Source organism: Erpetoichthys calabaricus, chromosome 5 (genome assembly GCF_900747795.2).
Source record: "Erpetoichthys calabaricus chromosome 5, fErpCal1.3, whole genome shotgun sequence".
In the NCBI taxonomy this organism is placed as follows: domain Eukaryota; kingdom Metazoa; phylum Chordata; class Cladistia; order Polypteriformes; family Polypteridae; genus Erpetoichthys; species Erpetoichthys calabaricus.
The window spans coordinates 194,936,704-194,960,416 of record NC_041398.2 but is presented as its reverse complement, the minus strand read 5'-3'; the positions used below and the strand labels follow the sequence as shown (position 1 = coordinate 194,960,416).

At 40.8% G+C, this 23,713-nt stretch overlaps 1 protein-coding gene across 1 annotated transcript; it reads left to right on the top strand.

The window, feature by feature from the left end:
- The first annotated feature begins 2,980 nt into the window (after positions 1–2,980).
- On the top strand, positions 2,981–16,429 carry wu:fa19b12 (uncharacterized protein LOC560551 homolog). The gene is made up of 2 exons (XM_028802356.2): positions 2,981–3,413; positions 15,787–16,429. The coding sequence occupies exons 1-2, from the start codon at positions 3,087–3,089 to the stop codon at positions 15,949–15,951; spliced, it is 492 nt and encodes a 163-aa protein (XP_028658189.1). The 5' UTR covers positions 2,981–3,086; the 3' UTR covers positions 15,952–16,429.
- The last annotated feature ends 7,284 nt before the right edge of the window (positions 16,430–23,713 follow it).

Here is a 23,713-nt window from a genome sequence, read left to right as displayed (position 1 = left end):
ATTTTCTTTCCATGAGCCCTTTTAGCTCTTCTCATAGCTTTATTTAGGTTGGCTCTTGCTGTTCTAAGGGCAGCTATATCTCCAGATTTAAAAGCACAGTTTCTCACTTTCAGCAAAACTCACACCTCAGCAGTCACCCACGGTTTATCGTTTGCCCTGACAATGATGTATTTGGTGACGCAGACATCCTCCATGCACTTATTTATGTAGCCAAACACAGCCTCTGCATATTCATTTATGTCTATCCTTTGATCTGTGGTAGCTACCTCACTGAACACAGACCAGTAAGTGCACTCAAAACAATCCTGTAGTGCATTCATGGCTTCTCCTGGCCAAACTCTCACCTGTTTGAGTGATGGTTTTGATCTGATGAGCACAGGTCTATATGCTGGGATTAGCATAATAGAGATGTGGTCTGATGAGCCAAGATGGGGACGTGGGGATGCTTTGAATGCTCCTTTAATGTTGGTGTAGACATGATCCAATATATTGGTTCCTCGAGTTGCAAAATCCACATGTTGGTAAAAATGGGGTAAACCTCTCTTCATGTTTGCCTGGTTAAAATCCCTAGCAACGATGACTACTCCCTCTGGATGTGTGGTTTGCAAATCGTTGATACAGTGGCAGAGTGTGTCAATGGCTGCCTTGGTGTCAGCGTCAGGGGGAATATAAACAGCTACTATAAGTACAACGGAAAATTCCCGTGGCAAATAAAAAGGCCGGCATTTAACTACCAAAAACTCAGTGTCCACAGAGCAACATGTGTGGATTATTTTTGAGTCAACACACCATCTGTTGTTTATGTAGACGATTATACCTCCGCCCCGTGTTTTGCCGCTGAGACTGCTGCTCCTGTCTGCCCGATGAATCGTTAGCCCCTCCAGGCTAATAGCAGTGTCGGTTGTGGAGTCGGTGAGCCAGGACTCCATAAAGACAAAACCACAGCAATCCTTAATCTCCTGCTTCGATGTTAAATCCAACCGAATGTAATGTCTAGTAAATCTGCAATGCTGTCACCAATCTTTTGGTAAATTTCACCTGTGGAAAATACCCTTAAACACCCTGAGAATTTTCCATGCTTCACTGTAGTAATAGTATTAGGAAGGTGATGACCACTGCAACCAGACCTAGTGTTTGGAGTTCTACCCAAATTTTTGTTTTATCAGACCAGAGAACTTTTTTTCTCACACTCTGAGAGTCTTTTAAACTGCCAAATGCCATTTACTCAAGAGTGGCTTCTGTCTTACCACTCTACCATAAATGGCTGAGTGAAGGTGTGCTGCTGAGATTATTGTTCTTCCAACAGATTCTCCTATCTCAACAGAGGACTTCCAAAGCACTATTAGTGTGACCATTAGGTTCTTGGTCACCTCCCTGACCTGGCAGTTCCAAACTTCTTCCATATGAGAATTATTGCAGTCTCTGTGCTCCTGGGAACACACACATTTTATTTATATATATGTGTGTATGTATATCTTTGCCCTAATCTATGCCCTGCCACAATTTAATCATGGTGTTCTACAGAGAGAACTTCATTAAACTTCATGGGCTGGTTTTTGTCTTGACATGCTGTGTGAATTGTGGGACCTTATGTACATGTATATGTTTTCTAAATGCTCTAGAGAGGAAAGGAATGAAGGTCGGTAGGAACAAGACAGAATACATGTGTGTAAATGGGAGGGAGGTCAGAGGAATGGTGAGGATGCAGGGAGTGGAGTTGGCAAATGTGGATGAGTTTAAATACTTGGGATCAACAGTACAGAGAAATGGGTATTGTGGAAGAGAGGTGAAAAAGAGAGTGCAGGCAGGGTGGAATGGGTGGAGAAGCGTGTCAGGAGTAATTTGTGACAGATGGGTATCAGCAAGAGTGAATGGGAAAGTCTACAGGACAGTAGTGAGACCAGCTATGTTATATGGGTTGGAGATGGCACTGACCAGAAAGCAGAAGACAGAGCTGGAGGTAGCAGAATTAAAGATGCTAAGATTTGCATTGGGTGTGAAGAGGATGGACAGGATTAGAAATGAGTACATTAGTTCAAGTTGGACGGCTGGGAGACAAAGTCAGAGAGGAGAGATTGCGTTGGTTTGGACATGTGCAGAAGAGAGATGACGGGTATATTGTGAGAAGGATGCTAAGGATAGAACTGCCAGGCAAGAGGAAAAGAGGAAGGCCTAAGCGAAGGTTTATGTATGTGGGGAGAGAAGACATGCAGGTGATGGGTGTGAAAGTGCAAGATGTAGAAGACTGGAAGATATGGGAAAAGATGATCCGCTGTGGCGAACCCAAACAGGAGCAGCTGAAAGAAAAAGATTATTAAGTGTAGATTGTTGAGCAAAAATGTAACCGCTTAAAATTAAATCTACAACATAATAAATTTTACAGAAAGTGATGGCGTGTGAATGCTTTCTGAATGCACTGTGTACTGTTATACTGATCCTCAGATTTCTTCTTTGATATAATGATGTTAATGTGGTGCATGCACAGAGTTTACATGTTCTCCACATGTTGTTTTGCGTTTCCTCCAGGTGCGCAAGTTTCCTCCCACAGTGCAAAGACATAAGGATTAGATGAATAGGTTGTTGTTTATTTGGCATACGTTCACCCTGCTATGAACTGGGATTGTTTCTACCTTGTACCTGATGCTTGCTGAGATTGGCTCCAGCTTCCCCACTTGCCTGCCCTGGATAAGTGAGTAAAGAAAATGGATGCATGGATGTTCTGAGGTTTTTCAGGTAATGAAGAGAGAAGTTTCTGTGTAAAGTAGTTCTACTCACTAATCATGACGCAGGAGAGTAACGACGTGTTGCAAGTCGATTAGCAAATGCAACTAAGAAGTTCACTGTTCTCTGTCCACGAAACAATACTGACACATTCAACTAATGAACGACTCTTATATTGTAGTAGACCTACAGGCTGTAAGGGGGCGCTCTGACAATAGTTTATTTTTTTCTCCAAAGTTTGTCTTCCTTTGCAAACTGTATTCCTTTATGCGCAAATCCGGCGGGGAGGGGAAGCATTCAAATATACTGTGTACGGAAGCCGGAAGTTTGTCGGCTTTACTTGTTTTTTCAGAAAGCGTGCATCCATGAGCAAAAGAAGAGCGGAGACAATTTGTTGTGAAGTTCCGCTGAAAAGACGCTTGCGGTCACTGTCTTCTCCTGTATGTGTAAAAGACCGCAGCAGAGCCGTGGAAAACGTGCTGTCTATCGAGGGGAGGCGGTGCACCATTAAGAGGCAACGCAGCTTAGACGAAGATGACGGTGACTGGAGGACGAATTCTGTCCCTTGTAGGAAGAGAAAGGAAGAGGATCAGCTGAGAGCAGAGGAGCCCAATGCAGTTACTCTGGCCGATGCTGTGAAAACTGAGATTGGGTTTAAAACGGCAAATGAGGACACGCTTCACAATGACAAGGTATCTAATTGACTATATTGCTCGTCGGCAACATTTAGGCAAAGCGAGAAAGAGCATCCCTCACGCGCATGTGAAACAATCGACAAATCAGTCAGCCAGGCAAAAGCAGACAAATTCTACTTGAAGAAGAAAACGAGATGTCATTAATAGAGGCTAGTTTTTTAAAATGCATAATTGTAAGAAAACAGCCTCGATGTTTGCTAAACGAGTTCGTGCCTGCTAATTGTTTTTTAATGCATTTATTGAAACAGCGTTAATGGTCTTTACTGCTGCCTCCTTGCGTTAATTATTGCTGGTGACATTTCAGTGATGTAACATTTTAGTTTAAATCGAATAAGAATTCTTGACTTTTGATGAAATCCTTGTATGATTCCTATCAAGTTGCAGTTCAGTATGAGTTTAAAGTTGATTCATTGAAGGCTTTGCTTTTCAAAGACATCAGCTTATAATTTAGATAATTAACTTTGACTTTTGTTCATCCAACATGATTTCTCGTATGGTAGTCACAGGACTAGTGAGTGGTGATGTGCGAACCCCACAGAGTTCGCTCGGACGTGAGCCTGGGAAAACCGCGGAAATATTAGGGAATTTCATCGAATACTAATGTAGAAGGAGGAACTGAACCAGGTCGACTGAATTATAATGGTGTATTTGTCGTAAGTGTTCCAGAGTGCTAGGAAAGTGTCGGCCAACTGTGCTGCACTGATTAATGTGGCCAAAAATGTGATCTGTGCTGTGAGGCAGTAGTGCCACTGTACTGCCATACTTCAAACAAGAAAAGACACAGATGGTTAGAATAGCACAAGCCAAAAATAATGAAAATGGCCAGTAACTAATAAGAAGTAAATGAAGTATAGATGATTGTGCTCACAAGAGTTCCAGTCTTGGGCACAGACAAGCTGTTTGAAGTGGCAGCTCCGGGCACAGCTGGAACATCTTTTTTTGGTTTCCCATGTTTCTGTGCAGATTTTTCCAACTTTTTCCTACCATCATGAAGAAAGAAACTGTTTGTAAATAGTAATAAATGTTTCCATTATTTCAGAAGGTGTCCAGTGTTTTCTGACAAGGGTTTGTTTTGACTAGTAGCTATGCACATGGCTAATTGTGCATGCAAATTAGCCACGTGGCACTGTCCTTCCAGAAGTTTTATATATCTGGGGGCAGTACTCATAATATTTTCATTATGATCAGCAAAATGTTTTTTTTTTTAATTCTGTTAAACTCATGCAGGGTGGAAAGTCCACTGAAGTACTGATACAGTCATGACATCATGTATGCACACAAATACATCTGCTAGTTAACTTAATCTGGAGTATGGGACTGAAGTGTTCCTAGAAAAAGAGTGCAAACCTATGCAATTGCTAGGTATCAAATCCAGATCACTGGAGCCATGTAGTTTGGTTTAGCAGTGCTTCCAGTCTTTTTCTATTTGGAGTGATCAACATAAGAACTAAATGGTTTAATGCTCGTGTATACCACCTCCTGGTCCTTCCAGGCGTCCCGGCTGGGTCTTAAACCCAGCCTCCTGTGACACTGCCCCAAGGGCAGGTCTCCCACAAAGCGGTCTAATTCGCGCTCGTCCAGGGCCTGGTCCTGCAAAAGATAAAGCAGACACAGAGGCAGAGACGTTGACCTGTCGCCACTGCTTGGCGTCCTCCTTCAAACCTAAGGGCCAATGCTCCCCCCTTTGGCCGGCACCCTGGCAGCCGAAACCTCGGCACCCGTTCCGCGGCCTTCGTGCCCCCGTCTTCAGGTTGTCTAACAGGACCGCTCACCCTACCGTCTTCCCCGCTGACTTCGGGGGCTTCCCTCTGCCACCGCAGAGGGTGGCCCATCATCGGACGTGAGCTCACAGGCTCACGTCTCACTTTGTGGGAAGAGCTGGCTTCACTACTCCAGTTCTTCCTTTTCCTCTGGGGTGCCCCGACGGCTTGAGTTTCCCTACGGGAAAGGAAGAGACCCCTCACCATCTGCACCCCTGTGCAGCGACGTGAGACTGACGCTGGCTCTGGCATTAGGGCTGTAAGACTCACGGCACTTATCCGCCAGCGTCTTGGCTCCAACCCTACCATGCATTCAGCCCTCCACGTCGCCTCCACTGTCGGATATGCGGGTACTCGGTCACCGAAACCGCACGATACCGGGATGCATTTGCAGTCTTCACGGGAACGACGAACACTGGGGAGTCCGCAGCTCTCCTGCCTCGCCTGCCGTTCCTGTCCCCCATTGGGTTGGAGACGGCGCTGTGATGAACCACTGGCGGTCGTGGGGTGAGTTGCAGTCCCCCGACGGTGCGTGTATGGGCTGTGCTTTCGCAGTGCATATGTGTGATTGTCTGCAGGGCCAGGCTGCCCACAAAATTATTTTTAAGGGTTCCCGCCTTGAAACAGGCGGAGGATCCCACCCTTGTCACCATTCTGAAAGCCAGCCCAGCACAGACAGACTGACACCAACACTTTACCAAACACACTTAATTTTGTAAATAAAGTTTGCCCAACACACAGTGCTCCCGCACCAATCACCCTCCACAGGCCTCTTTTCCAGTGTCCGTGGGCCGCCTTTCCTCTCCTCATGGGGGCTTCATCCTGCTCCCGCTCCCAATTCTAGCTCCCTGATTGTAGGACGGTGGCCCCTTTTATTTCCACCCGGATGTGCACCAGGTGCTCGATGACGTTCTTCTGGCAGCACTTCCTGGTGTGGCGGAAGTGCTGCCCTTGCACCCGGAAGCACTCCGGGCATTTCTGGAAGGTCCTTCCTCCACCTTCCCAGATGTGGAGAAAGTGTCGATATCCTGGGCTCCACGATGCTCGGGGTTTCCCCTGCTGGTGGCCACGGGCCCCAGTGGTCTTGGGCCTCCTTGCTTCTTCCCCATGGTCCCCTCAACATCCAGGGCGGTTGCCCCCTTGTGGCCCGATAACATATTGTATTATTATATTATATAAAAGTAAGTACTCAACCTAAACCAGACTAAGTAGCTGATTAACAACAATTAAATACATAATTTCACATTTTGAACTTGTTGATCAATATATACAAGACACTTGTGCCTCTTTAACCTCCATGAAGATGGAAATGCAAAAAGGAAGGGATTAACAGCAACAACAACTTCCCTTGTAAACAAAAACTAAATAATGTCCTGGAAAAAAACATGAAGTATACATCAAATTCAAAAAGCCAAAAATATTAATATCCAAACAACAAACTGTTTTGTGGTGTAGTCATAAAACTTGAACATAAATATATTCATCATTCATTAATCTGTGCTGAGAAGCTTGTTGCTTAGATTCTGCACTCTGGGAGATTTTTTATCTCTCTCCAGTTCCATAAAAACTTTTTGGAAAACTTCAAAAGTGGATTTTAATTCCTTAGGGTGTCTAAGATTTATTGTATACATTAGACCAAACAACATTGCACAAGCTGCTGCAACAGACTGTAGCCCATTTAGCACCTCTACACCTTCAATAACAATGCCAACTTCTTTAGGTGTGTGAAAGGGTCCTTCACCCTCTTTACGGGTGACACATATGGCCTTTGTGAGTGTCTTCATTTCTTTTTCAGCATTGTCTCCTGCTGTATCCTACAAGAAAAAGATGCACAAATACTCACCCATTACGATATAGTAAACTTTGACATAGATAAATAAACCCTAGAAATCATTAAAGCCATCCATCCATCCATCCATCCACTATCCAACCCGCTATATCCTAACTACAGGGTCACGGGGGTCTGCCGGAGCCAATCCCAGCCAACACAGGACGCAAAGCAAGAAATAAACCCTGGGCAGGGCGCCGGCACACACACACACACACACACACCAAGCACGCACTAGGGACAATTTAGAATCACCAGTGCACCTAACCTGCATGTCTTTGGACTGTGGGAGGAAACCCACGCAGACACGGGGAGAACATGCAAACTCCACGCAGGGAGGACCCAGGAAGCAAACTTGAATATTAATATCTTAGTGTTGTATAACAAGTATGTTCAAAATACCAAACAATAAAGCAGTATATCTTGCACTAGTGACTATACAGAATATTACATCAGAATTGTGACTGAACATACTGCGAAATTTAGTTGAGGAAAAAACACAAATCTATGTTAATGAACAAATAAATAGCATAAGTAAATAAGGGTAAATTGCATACTAAGCCTTACCAAATATTCTTTGATCAGATCTTTGTCATCCTCACCAAGGTAAATGATAAGGGACCTCGGTCTTCTGATGTTAACTTAATTTTTCTGGATGCAAAAGTACACATTTATTAATATTCACTGACCCAGAAATTTATAACAAACAAAAAAACAATTCATTTGGGCCAAAAAAAATATCTAAATTTTTGCCAAAGAATTCAAGATCGCTGCCTCAATGGAATTCACAAATGTAATGTACCTGATCTATGGCTTGAATGAAAGTGGCAATCTTATAGCAGGCAGCTCCTCTTTTGTGTCTGAAGATGCTCTTTAGTTTATTGGTATATTTGTCCAGCTGTGCAAGAAATTTGAACTGGAGAAGGATTGTAGCAATCCGCTGGAACTCCGCTTTAATCTTAGAGGAAAAAGATTAGTTAAAGAAATGAACTTCAAAAATTCAAATACTGTAAGATAAAACACTTCTTAGGAAAAAAGTATTTAGTCTGCCACCAATTGTGCAAGTTCTCCCATTTTAAAAGATGAGAGAGGCCTGTAATTTTCATCATAGGTATACCTCAACTATGAGAGACAAAATGAGAAAAAAAAATCCAGAAAATCACATTGTCTGATTTTTAAAGAATTTATTTGCAAATTATGGTGGAAAATAGTCGCCTACAAACAAGCAAGATTTCTGCCTCTCACAGACCTGTAACTTCTTCTGTAAGAGGCTCGTCTGTCCTCCACTCGTTACCTGTATTAATGGCACCTGTTTGAATTCGTTATCAATATAAAAGACACCTGTCCACAACCTCAAACAGTCACACTCCAAACTCCACTATGGCCAAGACCAAAGAGCTGTCAAAGGATACCAGAAACAAAATTGTAGACCTGCACCAGGCTGGGAAGACTGAATCTGCAATAGGTAAGCAGCTTGGTGTGAAGAAATCAACTGTGGGAGCAATTATTAGAAAATGGAAGACATACAAGACCACTGATAATCTCCCTTGATCTGGGGCTCCACGCAAGATCTCACTCCGTGGGGTCAAAATGATCACAAGAACAGTGAGCAAAAATCCCAGAACCACATGGGGGGACCTAGTGAATGACCTGCAGAGAGCTGGGACCATAGTAACAAAGGCTACCATCAGTAACACACTATGCCACCAGGGACTCAAATCCTGCAGTGCCAGACGTGTCTCCCAGTCCTCACAGGTGGCGCAGTGGTAGTGCTGCTGCTTTGCAGTAAGGAGACTGTGGAAGATTGTGGGTTCGCTTCCCGGTTCCTTCCTGTGTGGATAGCGCTTTGAGTACTGAGAAAAGCGCTATATAAATGTAATGAATTATTATGTGCAGGCCCGTCTGAAGTTTGCTAGAGAGCATTTGGATGATCCAGAAGAGGATTGGGAGAATGTCATATGGTTAGATGAAAAAAACTCTACTCCTCGTGTTTGGAGGAGAAAGAATGCTGAGTTGCATCCAAAGAACACCATACCTACTGTAAAGCATGGGGGTGGAAACATCATGCTTTGGGGCTGTTTTTCTGCAAAGGGACCAGAACGACTGATCCATGTAAAGGAAAGAATGAATGGGGCCATGTATCGTCAGATTTTGAGTGAAAACCTCCTTCCATCAGCAAGGGCATTGAAGATGAAACGTGGCTGGGTCTTTCAGCATGACAATGATCCCAAACACACCGCCCGGGTAACAAAGGAGTGCCTTCGTAAGAAGCATTTCAAGGTCCTGGAGTGGCCTAGCCAGTCTCCAGATCTCAACCCCATAGAAAATCTTTGGAAGGAGTTGAAAGTCCATGTTGCCCAGCGACAGCCCCAAAATACTACTGCTCTAGAGGAGATCTGCATGGAGGAATGGGCCAAAATACCAGCAACAGTGTGTGAAAACCTTGTGAAGACTTACAGAAAACGTTTGACCTCTGTCATTGCCAACAAAGGGTATATAACAAAGTATTGAGATGAACTTTTGTTATTGACCAAATACTTTTTTTCCACCATAATTTGCAAATAAATTCTTCAAAAATCAGACAATGTGATTTTGTGGATTTTTTTTTTCTCATTTTGTCTCTCATAGTTGAGGTATGCCTATGATGAAAATTGCAGGCCTCTCATCTTTTTAAGTGGGAGAACTTGCACAATTGGTGTATAAATAAATACTTTTTTGCCCCACTGTACCTCATTCACTTTGAAAAGTGGAGGCCATCGCTTTCACTTTCTAAAGTAGACATCAGAGTCGCATCAGGTATTACTGAACATTTGCAACTATTGTCTACTCAACATAAATGCGTTTATGTTATTGTTACTATACCCTGATACCAACAGCAATACATGTGTATAATGCCTCACTGTGAGTGTGACAACCAAGTCAGCATTTTTTTTTTCAATTTTATGCTTTATAGTCATTCTGGTGTGTATTTAGTCCAAATTGTCTGTGTATATTTATTTATTTACATACCTATTTATATATTTAATAATTTATCTACCTATTTGTTTTTATTCATTTAAAGAACTTCTGTAAGAAGCCAAATTTCCCCCAATGACAAATACATTTCTGTCCATCTATATTCATGATGACCTGATGAACTTCTAAATTTATTCCTGGATTACTGGACTGAAACCATGTTTTTTTTAATACTTTTTGCACAATTTATATAAAACAAATAATTTTAACAAAACAAAAATAAATTTTGATTACATTAGAATGACCAAGGCAATATATATATGCCCATTATTGTATTAAATTATTGTACTTAATAATATTGATACTCTATCTGGTTAATACTTAAAACCTGGGTTTGCAGTGTGCCTGTACGCACTGGTACTACATACGGACATTTTCCAGTTTCAGCTGCTGAAACATCACATTCTAACCGTTAAGAGGGCAACCCCATTAACCTCAAACAACTCTTCAGTACAGAATATGCATATCAGCATTCTATATATTCAAACAGGGATACCCTAACCCCACCATGCTCAAAGAAAACATTGCTTGTAATCGCGAGGGTGGAAAAGAAGTCACCACAACAGCCCCGGTTAGCACTGTATACAGCTAGTCCTGTACACCTTAAATGGAGTAGGATAACACCAAAATGACGGGGCATATTGATTCAGTCTGAATAAAAAAACTACATTTTTAACGTTATGGCACTTAACATAAATAACGATGATGATTAGTTGCGTTAAATCTTCACAAAAACTCATTAGAATGTGTTTCTTAACTTGAAAGTTGAACTCTCAGAAATGAGGGTGCTGCAACAAACTTTATAGTAATTTTATATTTTGCTCACGTCAGTCCAGAAACAAATGAGGCAAGTGCAACGATTAAATAAGAAATAAAAGGACACGCTATGTTACCATTTTAAACCGAGCCATTTTTGCATACAACACAACAGGAGTGCCGAATGCGTCGATCGCGATCGACCAGTAGATCGCAAAGGTAGTGCAGGTAGATCGCGTTGCATTCAAAAAAGAAATTTTTTAAACGTTAGTCTATCATATATCCTCCCTATGGCATTTGCCACTTGATTGACATACAGGGCGGCCAGTCTGAGATCTCTTTTCTTCTAACACACTGGTCATCCCGCAAGAATGATCAAACGCGCAAGCTACTGCAAAACTCCGGCTGTGATCTAGTTAGCCTTCCAATTTATATCGACTAAAGAATGGATTTAAAAAAAAAAATTGTTTGGGGAGGGTGTGGGCTGATGTGGAATTGGAAAAGGATTTTTTTCTCACAATGTCATAATCGAAGCGAGTTTGTCTGATCTGCCAATCTATCATTACTATTCCAAAGAAGGAAAATGTGGAAAGGCACTTTCGAACTGTTAATAAAAACTACCAACTGACTTCCTTCTGAGAAGGAGAAAGGAGAGGGAACTAAAATTGCAGTTAATCGGACAGCCGTCATTTTTCACTCGGCTGAATTCAAAAGCAAAGGCAGACACACCGAAGCATCGTTCCGGGTGAGTCACTCGATCATTAAGCATAAGAAGTCCTTCCAAGATGGAGAGATGATAAAAAGAGGTCTTCGTTGAGACAGATGGCTAGGGAGAAATTCCTGCTGAGATTTCAAGATCCCTGGCTGGAGAAAAAAGGAGTTTCTCCTTTTCATTAAACATGCAGAATACAAGCAACTTAATAACGATCAATGGCCGCTAGACTTGGCATTTTTTTTCCGATGTGACCAACATGTTGAATGAGCTTAATTTACAGCTGCAAGGAAAAGAGAACTCCATGGTCAATATGATTAGCTCAGTTAATGCTTTTAAACGAAAAATGCAACATTTGTCCTCAAAGCTTCAGCGCCTTGATTTGGGGAACATCCAAAACCTCGCGTCAGAGCGGAAGACGCAATGAAAGGCGTGTGTGCAACTTGACAGCATACGCTACATAGAGCAGATTGAAAATTGTAAGTCAGACTTTGACAGACGGTTTCAAGACTCAGCTTTACTTGAGCCAATTGCTACATTTAAGTGCTATCTATTTAGGGAAGATGTTGAGGGTGATTCACCCACATCAAAAATTGCAACACTGTTTCACCTAAAACTCCTGTACAGTGGAGGATGAGATTGTGACACTACAGGATGACATTCAGCTGAAGTCTGGGGCTCTTGGACAGTTTTGGAACTTACTCACAGAGGAAAAGTACCCAAACATGAGGAAATGTGCTACCTCCTTGACTGCATTATTCAGCTCTACTTATTTATGCGAGTCAGCCTTTTCCCACATGAAGATTATTAAATCCAAATACTATAGTATTGAATTGTTATTGTGCCATAGAGGTTATTCAGTTATGCAAGGTACGACAACATATATTTTATGTATAAAGTATACTCAGTGTATATATGTGTGTGTGTGTATATGTGTGTATACAGTAATCCCTCCTCCATCGCGGGGGTTGCGTTCCAGAGCCACCCGCGAAATAAGAAAATCCGCGAAGTAGAAACCATATGTTTATATGGTTATTTTTATATTGTCATGCTTGGGTCACAGATTTGCGCAGAAACACAGGAGGTTGTAGAGAGACAGGAACGTTATTCAAACACTGCAAACAAACATTTGTCTCTTTTTCAAAAGTTTAAACTGTGCTCCATGACAAGACAGAGATGACAGTTCTGTCTCACAATTAAAAGAATGCAAACATATCTTCCTCTTCAAAGGAGTGCTTGTCAGGAGCAGAGACTGTCATAAAGACAGAGAAAGCAAACAAATCAATAGGGCTGTATGCAAAGCACCGCGGCACAAAGCTGTTGAAGGCGGCAGCTCACACCCCCTTCGTCAGGAGCAAAGAGAGAGAGAGAGAGACAGAGAAAAACAAACATGCAAAAATCAATACGTGCCCTTCGAGCTTTTAAGTATGCAAAGCTTCACTAAGCAGCTGCACACAGAAGGTAGCAACGTGAAGATAATCTTTCAGCATTTTTAGACAAGCGTCCGTATCGTCTAGGTGTGCGAACAGCCCCCCTGCTCACACCCCCTACGTCAGGATCAGAGAAAGCGCAAGAGAGAAAAAGAGAAAAGTAAGTTGGGTAGCTTCTCAGCCATCTGCCAATAGCGTCCCTTGTATGAAATCAACTGGGCAAACCAACTGAGGAAGCATGTACCAGAAATTAAAAGACCCATTGTCCTCAGAAATCCGCGAACCAGCAAAAAATCCACGATATATATTTAAATATGGTTACATATAAAATCCGCGATAGAGTGAAGCCGCGAAAGGCGAAGCGCGATATAGCGAGGGATCACTGTATATATACTGTATGTGTCTGTGTATATGTATGTATGTGTATATATATACATATATATATATATACATACAGTAATCCCTCCTCGATCACGGGGGTTGTGTTCCAGAATCCCCCGCGAAAGATGAAAATCTGCAAAGTAGAAACCATATGTTTATATGGTTATTTTTATATTGTCATGCTTGGGTCACAGATTTGCACAGAACCACAGGAGGTTGTAGAGAGACAGGAACTTTATGCAAACACTGCAAACAAACATTTGTCTCTTTTTCAAAAGTTTAAACTGCTCCATGACAAGACAGAGATGACAGTTCCGTCTCACAATTAAAAGAATGCAAACATATCTTCCTCTTCAAAGGAGTGTGCGTCAGGAGCAGAGAATGTCAGATAGAGAGAAAGAAAAAAAACAATCAAAAATCAATAGGGCTGTTTGGGCTTTCAAGTATGCAATGCACCGCCGGACAAAGCAGCTGCAAGGAAGGGAGCAATGTGAAGGTAGTCTTTCAGCATTTTTTTTAGAGGAGTGTCCGTATCCTCTATGCCAGTGTGTGAACAGCCCCTCTGATCACACCCCCTCCGTCAGGTGCAGAGAATGTCAGAGAGAGTGAGTGAGACAGAGAAAAGCAAACAATCAAAAATCAATACGTGCCATTCAAGCTTTTAAGTATGCGAAGCACCTTGCAGGAAGCATGTCGCTTGACAAAGCAGCTGCAAGGAACCCCAGCAAGGAAGGGAGCAATGTGAAGGTAATCTTTCAGCATTTTTAGACGAGCGTCCGTATTGTCTAGGGGTGCGAACAGCCCCGTGCTCACAATATATTTGAGGAGTTTTATTTAATACGTAATACACGCTCTGGTTGGGTAGCTTCTCAGCCATCTGCCAATAGCGTCCCTTGTATGCAATCAACTGGGCAAACCAACTGAGGAAGCATGTACCAGAAAAGACCCATTGTCCACTGAAACCCACGAATCAGCGAAAAATCCTCAATATATATTTAAATATGCTTACATATAAAATCCGCGATAGAGTGAACCCGCAAAAGTCGAAGCGCGATATAGCGAGGGATTACTGTATATATAATATAGCATTTTTAACGTAGGTAGATCATTTTGACCTGGTCATTTTAAAAGTAGCTCGCAAGCCGAAAAGGTATGGCCACCCCTGCATTACAAGAATATAGAAGAAGTTCAATTATAAATTACGTTCAAAATAAATTACGTTAAGGGAACAAACATATTAATATAGTTCATTACAACTACTAAAATTACATTAAATCAAAAAGAGCCCTTTTTCTCTTTTTACAGTGTGTACTAGGATGCAGGGGTAGGATTTGTTATATGCTAATAGACTGACTTCTGCCTCCACCCCATCCCATGCATCTCTTTCTGCAGCAGAGTGGCATCTTATGCGAAGCCTATTAGAGGCATAATGTTTAAAGTCCATGTAAGCAAAAGATTAAAGCAACTTATATTTTATGAAAGATTGCTCGGTGACACTTTATACAGTGACTAAACATGTACTTCCGTATTTCCGATCTCAAAACAACCTCACAGCTGTATTATGTACATATTATAATGATTCAGTATTTCTCTGGCACTATAAATTATTGGTAAAATGTCACAATGATCCACTGTATATCATGTTTTGATGTAGCCAACAATTGCAGCTAGATGCCAGCATAGACTTCAGTTTTTCATTAGGTACTTATTTGGAAAGTTTTATGCTTAAGAAACTTGAAAAGCAGTTATCCACAGACCCTACACATCCAACAACTAACAACATCACGAGAATCTTCTCAGCATTTGAATTGGAATCTGCCGTGAAAGCAATTTATTGTTAAAGGTATTAGAAAAACATTTGTTCATTACTAATATATTTAATTATATTTCTGTTCTATTATATTTAAATATGGCTCAATATTTTTAAAAATATATGATAAAAAATAATTGTAATTTCAAACTCTTGGATAAAAAGACTAGAAAATTTTAACCTTCAAACCAACTAACCAAGTCTCCAGATGCATCTGAATGTTACACTGTGCTTACACTTTCTTACTTGTTATTCAGTGAAGCAGTTGAAAGTGTGTAGATTTATTTGTACTCGGCTTAGGTTAGATTTGATAATTAATGAGGCCATCAAGCATATGTTTTGTTTAAATTAATATACAGTATATTTTTCTGAATTACTGTATTTGCATTTCTGTTATGCAGATAGTTTCTATAAATTGCTGAGGTAAACAAGGTCTTTTTATATTATGTGTTGATAACATAATATTATAAAACACACTGTCATCTTTATATTTTTATTGTTCCTGATATAAAATAGTTTAACAATTTGATTCTAAAACATGAAGGAATGATAATGATTCAACAATGTGTTAATATATTTTGTATTTTCAAAAGAATACATTACATACTCTAAGTTTTTTTTTTTTTTTTTTCAGAAAATAGTTGTGTAAGTTTAATATCTGTATTCTTTTATTTGTAGGTAATTTCAGAAGAGGAAGATCTTGAATGTTTTAATACATTTCAGTACTGGAGAGCTCCACTGCCAGAATTAGATTTATCTGAGCTTCAGGATTTAGATTCTGATAAAACTTGTAAAACAACAATGATAAATGAGGAATGTACAGATGTTGATATGGAAACCTGAAGGAAAGTATGGATCTTTAAAGATTTGTTTGATTCTACAGCATGTTTGAGAAGCATAATGCTGGCGAAAGGTTTGCTCTCCTAGCTTCAAGCGTTGGTAATACAATGAAGTTGAGCGATGTGGCTGACAAAAGAGGGTTTGGATGGTGTAAAATCTGAGGTTACTAACACTGGACCAGAAGGAATACTTTTTTGTGTATTATTTCAGAACATATTTTTTTTTTATGCTATTGCAGAGTTTTACATTATTATGGACTATCTTTTCTTGACTTGTTAGAATAAAAAAGCATAAAGAATACACCGTGTATTTATTAATATGAAGACAGGATTTTTCTTAGATTTATGTTCAGTGTACTGCAGACATAGAACTAATTTTGGATGTTACCGCTTAATCAGCATACTGTATGTTTTTCCAATTTGTTGTATTTGTGTTGGTTTTTTTAAATAAATCCTTCTAATTTAAAGATTGTCATTTATTTTTTTAGTTTATTCATATGCACTTTGACATGGTGAGCAGTTTTAAAGTTGATAGATTTTTCTCTTATTTAAAGTGAAAAAACAAGGATGATAATTTTATCTCTGATGGAAAGTCATAACTGATACTACTTTCAACATTTTCTATACTTTTGCTTTGTTCTGTCTTTTAAACATCAAAGACAAATGTTTGTTTTAATAAAAGTATTATTAGAAACTTGAAAAATGATAAAGTTAAATGTTGCTGTCATATGATAAAACCTTTGGATTTTGTCATAATAGCCACATTTCAAATCAATTCTCTTCATGTGGCCAAAAAAAAGTTGTCTGCTTACTATTGAACAATGTCATCATATTTGGACAGCCTCCCACTTACTCTTGGAAGCCTCACCTTTCTTATTCTAATCTGTAAAAATAATCAAACTTCAAGTTTTATGCTTTTGTATTTTGTAAACCATCCATCCATCCATTAACCAACCCGCTATATCCTAACTACAGGGTCACGAGGGTCTGCTGGAGCCAATCCCAGCCAACACAGGGCGCAAGGCAGGAAACAAACCCCAGGCAGGGCGCCAGCCCACCGCAGGGCACACGCACACACACACCAAGCACACACTAGGGACAATTTAGAATCGCCAATGCACCTAACCTGCATGTCTTTGGACTGTGGGAGGAAACCTGAGTACCCGGAGGAAACCCACGCAGACACAGGGAGAACCCGGGAGGCAAACCCAGGTCCCCAGGTCTCCCAACTGCGAGGTAGCAGCGCTACCCACTGCGCCACCGTGCCGCCCTATTTTGTAAACCATTAATTAATTTACCATTTAAACTGCTTTTAAGAAGTGTCAGGAAAAGTGCAATAGTCCTGATACCTGCTTAAAAAAGGAAAACTAAGTGCTAAAAGTTATGTTTCAACACTGTTCATTTGAAGTTATGACTTTGAGATAAGACAGGACTTTTAGAATCCAGAAATTATAACAGAAATGTCAAAATTATAACAATGTGTTGTTTCTTTATTGGATTCTTTATTTAACATGTTTTAAGTTGTTTGAAAAAGATGCAATTGGAAACTAATTTTAGGAAATTAATAACCAGCTTTACACTTTTATGACATAAAGATTATTAACCTCTGAGCTCATTCTTTCTGCAGCTGTTCTTGCTACTTTAATGATTTACACTTCTAGTGCCTCTTCATTGTTGCAGTTTGAGCACTTCTTCTTGCACAAATAATTTCGTTCATCATTGATAGTGTAATCTATACAGTCTGCCTTTTTTGCTGATTCTTCATGTATTGTACTATATTTATTAGAGTAAGTATTAATGACAGAATTAAATCTCAATAAAATGATTTAGTGCTGGAATTTAGGCAAGGCACAAAAAAAAAATAAAACACTCTCACTGCTCTACTTACGTGCTGAGGCTGGAGAGCTTTTGGAGAATCTCGGCTTCTTGGGCTCCACCATTCAGACCTTCCTAATATGGGAAGTCTGCACCTACATTCTGATCAGAATAGGTTGTTACTTCTGAGACAAATTAATGAAGTCTCATGAGTTACTGTAGCAGTGGCCCTTTTATAGGTCTGTTATTGAAATTGATTTGGACCTTCCCCATGAGCGTGTTGTGTGGTCAATAAAAATGAGCACCAGCAGTAGCTACTGAGAACAGTATGTGCAGTACTTCTGAAACCATATAAGGACTGTGAACTTGTTCTCTTTATGGATGAAACATAAAGCAGTAACTGGTTTGTGTAAACTGTTTAATCCTGTCCCTCTTCCATTTACTACCATGTGTCTGGTTTAGCTCTATTAAAAATAGTTTACACATTTAATAATATCTACATACAAGCTGGAAAACACAACTTGGTCTTGATTTTAAGTCTTCTGTCCTAATTTGTTTTATTGTGGTTGTCTATGAGCTGTTAAAGAATGATGATTACTGTTATTCTAACGTTTTGTTTAGTGTTTTATTTGTATGAACTTAACCAAACCAACTTTGTAGAACTGTTAAGAAAATATTATAATTCAATAATTATAATGAAAATAAATCTGGTGTGGATGAATTCATAATGAAAATTTGATCAGATTAATTCACACATGTGCACTTGGGAGACAACTTTTAAGTCTCATATAAATGTAATTTCACTCCCAGCCAGGTGTGGGCGCTGCCTTTTCTCGTCCTACCTTGGCAGAAGCAGTGATTGACTTTTGCAACACCGATGACATCACTACCAGTTCCCAAATTCCTGAACCCTCCATTTCATGTCCTCTCAAGTGAAAACCGGCTCTGACACATTCTTGGAGCCAATCATATGGAGACTTGCGTCTGAAAACACAATTCAATGTTAGTTTTTTTTTGTCAATCTGCCATTTATACAGGATTTACACAGTGGCCCAACTCTTTATCTGTTTTTGTGATTTATTGTCACACAAGTACTAAAAAAAAAGTATTTGTACCTACCCCTACCTGCAGATTTCCTCAGTTCTTACTGATTTTTGACACTGTACATTTTCAGGTCTTACACTAACGTCTAATATTTCTAACAATAAATCCAATCCGATCCCAAGCACGGATAAATGGGGAGTGTTACGGCAGGAAGGGCATCCAGTGTAAAATTTTGCCAAATCAATATGCGGACAACAATACAAATTTCCATACCGGATCGGTCTAGCCCTGGGTTAACAACGACTGCCACCAGTACTGTTAGCCAACAGGGTGTTGGCGGAAATTGGGCTACTGTTGGCCGAAGAAGAGGGGGGAGACATGTCCGGAGGCAGGAGGAGAGGAGGAAAGTAAAGAGAGTAACTGAGGGTAGGAACTTTGAATTTTGGCAGTATGACTGGTAAGGGGAGAGAATTAGCAGATATGATGGAGTGAAGGAAGGTTGATATATTGTGCGTGCAACAGACTAAATGGAAGGGGAGTAAGGACAGGTGGGTTGGATGTGGATTCAAATTGTTCTATCATGGTGTGGATGGGAGGAGAAATGGGGGTAGGAGTTATTCTGAAGGAACAGGAGGTCAAAAGAGTGTCAGGCAGAGTATGAAGCTGGAAATTGGAGGCGTGATGATGAATGTTGTTAGTGCATATGTACCTCAAGTTGGGTGTGCGATGGAGGTGAAAGAAGATTTTTGGAGTGAGTTGGATGAAGTGATGAACAGTGTACCCAAGGGATAGAAAGTGGTATTTGTAGCAGATTTTAATGGGCATGTTGGTGAAGGGAACAGTGGAGACGAGAAGGTGATGGGTAGGTATGGTGTCAAGGAGAGGAATGAAGAAGGGCAGAGGATGGTGAATATGTATTTTAAGAAGAGGGAGGAACATAGGGTGACGTACAAGAATGGAGGAAGGAGATTGAAGACTGCAAAGTGGTGGCAGGGGAAAATGTAGTTAAACAGCATAGGATGGTGGTCTGTAGGATAACAATGGAGATCAAGAACAGGAGGAGAGTGAGGGCAGAGCCAAGGATCAAATGGTGGAAGTTGAAAAAGGAAAACTGCAAGGTTGAGTTTAGGGAGGAGGTGAGATAGGCACTGGGTGGCAGTGAAGAGTTACCAGACAGCTGGGAAACTACAGGAGATGTTGTAAGGGTGACAGCAAGAAGGGTGCTTTGCATGACATCTGGACAGAGGAAGAAGGAAAAGAAAACCTGGTGGTGGAATGAGGAAATACTGGAGAGTATACAGAGGAAGAGGATGGCAAAGAAGAAGTGGGATATTCAGAGAGATGCAGAAAGTAGACAAGAGTACAAGGAGATAAGGTGCAAGGTGAAGAGAGAGCTGGTGAAGGCTAAAGAAAAGGTGTATGATGAGTTGTATGAGAGACTGGACACTAAGGAGGGAGAAAAGGACCTGTACCGATTGGCTAGACAGAGGGACTGAGCTGGGAAAGATGTGAAGCAGGTTAGGGTGATAAAGGATAAAGATGGAAACGTACTCATAAGCAGGGAGAGTGTGTTGAGCAGATGGAAAGAGTACTTTGAGAGGCTGATGAATGAAGAGAATGAGAGAGAGAAGAGGTTGGATGATATGGAGATAGTGAATCAGGAAGTGCAATGGATTAGCAAGGAGGAAGTAAGGACAGCTATGAAGAGGATGAAAAATGGAAAGGCTGTTGGTCCAGATGACATACCTATGGAAGCATGGAGGTGTTTAGGAGAGATGGCAGTGGAGTTTTTAACCAGATTGTTTAATGGAATCTTGGAAAGTGAGGATGCCGGAGGAGTAGAGAAGAAGTGTACTGGTGCCGAAATTTAAGAATAAGGGGGATGTGCAGGACTGCAATAACTACAGGGGAATAAAATTGATGAGCCACAGCATGGAGTTTTGGGAAAGAGTAGTGGAAGCTAGGTTAAGAAGTGAGGATTGCTCTGAGGATGTTGATGGAGAAGTTTAGAGAAGGCCAGAAGGAGTTGCATTGCGTCTTTGTGGACCTGGAGAAAGCATATGACAGGGTGCCTCGAGAGGAGCTGTGGTATTGTATGAGGAAGTCGGGAGTGGCAGAGAAGTACGTACGAGTTGTACATGATATGTACGAGGGAAGTGTGACAGTGATGAGGTTTGCGGTGGGAGTGACGGATGCATTCAAGTTGGAGGTGGGATGACATCAGGGTATCGGCTCTGAGCTCTTTCTTATTTGCAGTAGTTATGGACAGGTTGACAGACAAGATTAGAGAGGAGTCCCTGTGGACTATAATGTTTGCTGATGACATTGCGATCTGTAGTGAGAGTAGGGAGCAGGTTGAGGAGACCCTGGAAAGGTGGAGATATGCTCTAGAGAGGAGAGAAATGAAGGTCAGTAGGAACAAGACAGAATACATGTGTGTAAATGAGAGGGAGGTCAGTGGAATGGTGAGGATGCAGGGAGTAGAGTTGGTGAAGGTGGATGAGTTTAAATACTTGGGATCAACAGTACAGAGTAATGGGGATTGTGGAAAAGAGGTGAAAAAAGAGTGCCGGGTGGAATGGGTGGAGAAGAGTGTCAGGAGTGATTTGTGACAGACAGGTATCAGTAAGAGTGAAAGGGAAGGTCTACAGGGCAGTAGTGAGACCAGCTATGTTATATGGGTTGGAGACGGTGGCACTGACCAGAAAGCAGGAGACAGAGCTGGAGGTGGCAGAGTTGAGGATGCTAAGATTTGCACCAGGTGTGACGAGAATGGATAGGATTAGAAATGAGAACATTAGAGGGTCAGCTCAGGTTGGACAGTTGGGATATAAAGTCAGAGAGGCAAGATTGCGTTGGTTTGGACAGGTGCAGAAGAGAGATGCTGGGTATATTGGGAAAAGGATGCTAAGGATAGAGCTGCCAGGGAAGAGGAAAAGAGGAAGGCCTAAGAGAAGGTTTATGGATGTGGTGAGAGAGGACGTGCAGGTGATGGGTGTAACAGAACAAGATGCAGAGGACAGAAAGATATGGAAGAAGATGATCCGCTGTGGCAAACCCTAACGGGAGCAGCCGAAAGAAGAACAAGAAGACACTAAAGTCTAATATTTGAGAAAGGCTACCTGAATGGACAGACACCACAGTGATTTTTTTCTTTGCCTTTGTCATTTATTGAGTTAGCCCAGGTGCCCTATACTGAATATTAGACATTAGCTGTAAACTTGAAAATGTTCAATTGTAATGACAAAGGAAGCAAGGAAGAGGGTAAACCCTTTGACACTTTTACATCCAGCAATAAGCAAGTAAGAGTTTTCAGATTTTGCAAAATACAATAATCTAAAGCTATTGCCCTAAGTATACTGCTTATTCAGTGGTGCTGTGTGTAAAGACTTCACCAACTGTAAATTACATATTGTATATCCAGGATGTTATCGTTGTTTTAAGCTATTCCTCAGTAGCTTCTGCTATATGGTTTAGGGTCGTTGTCTTGCTGGACTGAAAATCTTTTCTCAAGGTGGAAATTTCTTGCAGACTGTATCAGGTTTTCCTCCAGGATTTCCCTGTCTTTTCCTGTATTCATTGTATCCTCTGCCATCACAAGCCTTCCAGTGCCTGCTGCAGGGAAGCATCCCCATTGCATGATGCTGCTCTCATCATGCTTGGGTTGGTGTATTTTTCATGATGTGTCATGTTTGTTTTATGGAAGACATAGCATTTAGCATCATGGCCCAAAAGCTGAATTTTGGTCTCTTCAGGCCATCGAATCCCCTTCCAGCTGATTTTAAAGCCTCCAAACTCAAGCTGAGATCTCATCTGTCTTTGTTCACTTTGCCACTCTCCCATAAACCTGAGACAGGTGAAGCACTACTGTAAAAGTTGTTTTCTGCACAGTTTCCCCAGTCTCAGCCACTTTAGCTTGTGAATCCTTCAGAGGTCTCTTAGTGGCCTCCCTCACTAGTGTCCTTGTGTGATCACTCAGCTTTCATGGACAACCTGTTCTAGGCACATTTACCGCTGTGCCACACATTCCATTTCCTACAGGTTGACTTTCCTAGACTCCAAGGGATATTCAGTGACACAGATATTTTCTTATCTCCATGCCCTGACTTTTGCTTATTAATCACCTTTTCACAGAGGCAATTTAGCGTTCCTTTGTCTTCATTGTTTAGTTTAGGCCACCATACTGACTCATCACAAGTTGGACCTTCCAGATAAGATGCCTTTGTACTGTAGAGTGGTGATTTCCATTGAATTTATTCTATGACTTCTAAAACCAAATGGCTGTACCAGTGATGATTTAGGTGTGTCATATTAAGTTTGGTGAATACTTTACTTATGAGATCAAATATTAGTTTTGCATGTGAAATTAATTTAGACCATTTTGCAGAGATTTGCTTTCATTTTGACATTAAGGAGTCTTTTTTTGTTGATCATTATATCAGAAAGAAAAATTAAGTCCACAGTGATTCAATGTTGTATAACAATAAAATGAGAAATCTTCCAGCAGTGAATACATTTTAAAGGCATGTACTTTGTTTATTTGTTTCAACCCAGAATGACTACTGTAATGTTTTATTGTCAGGCTGTTCAAATAATTCATTTACTAGTCTATATAGTTAAATCAAAACATGGCAGTAGGGATCAAAATTAAAGTACAAAGTATAACTGTATAGCTTCAGGTGTTAAATTACTTCAGTTTAGAACTGATGTTAAAATCCTCCTTCTCAAGTATAAAATGTTAGATGCTGCTATTCTATATATATAATTGGTTATTATAAATTGAATTTAAAAGTTTCATTGATATGTTTTATTTATAAATTGTCCTGTGAGGATCAGATCACACAGGGTGTAGACTCTTAGAAATTTATGTTCTGATCCTTTTGTGGCTTTGGATTTGCCAAACTTTA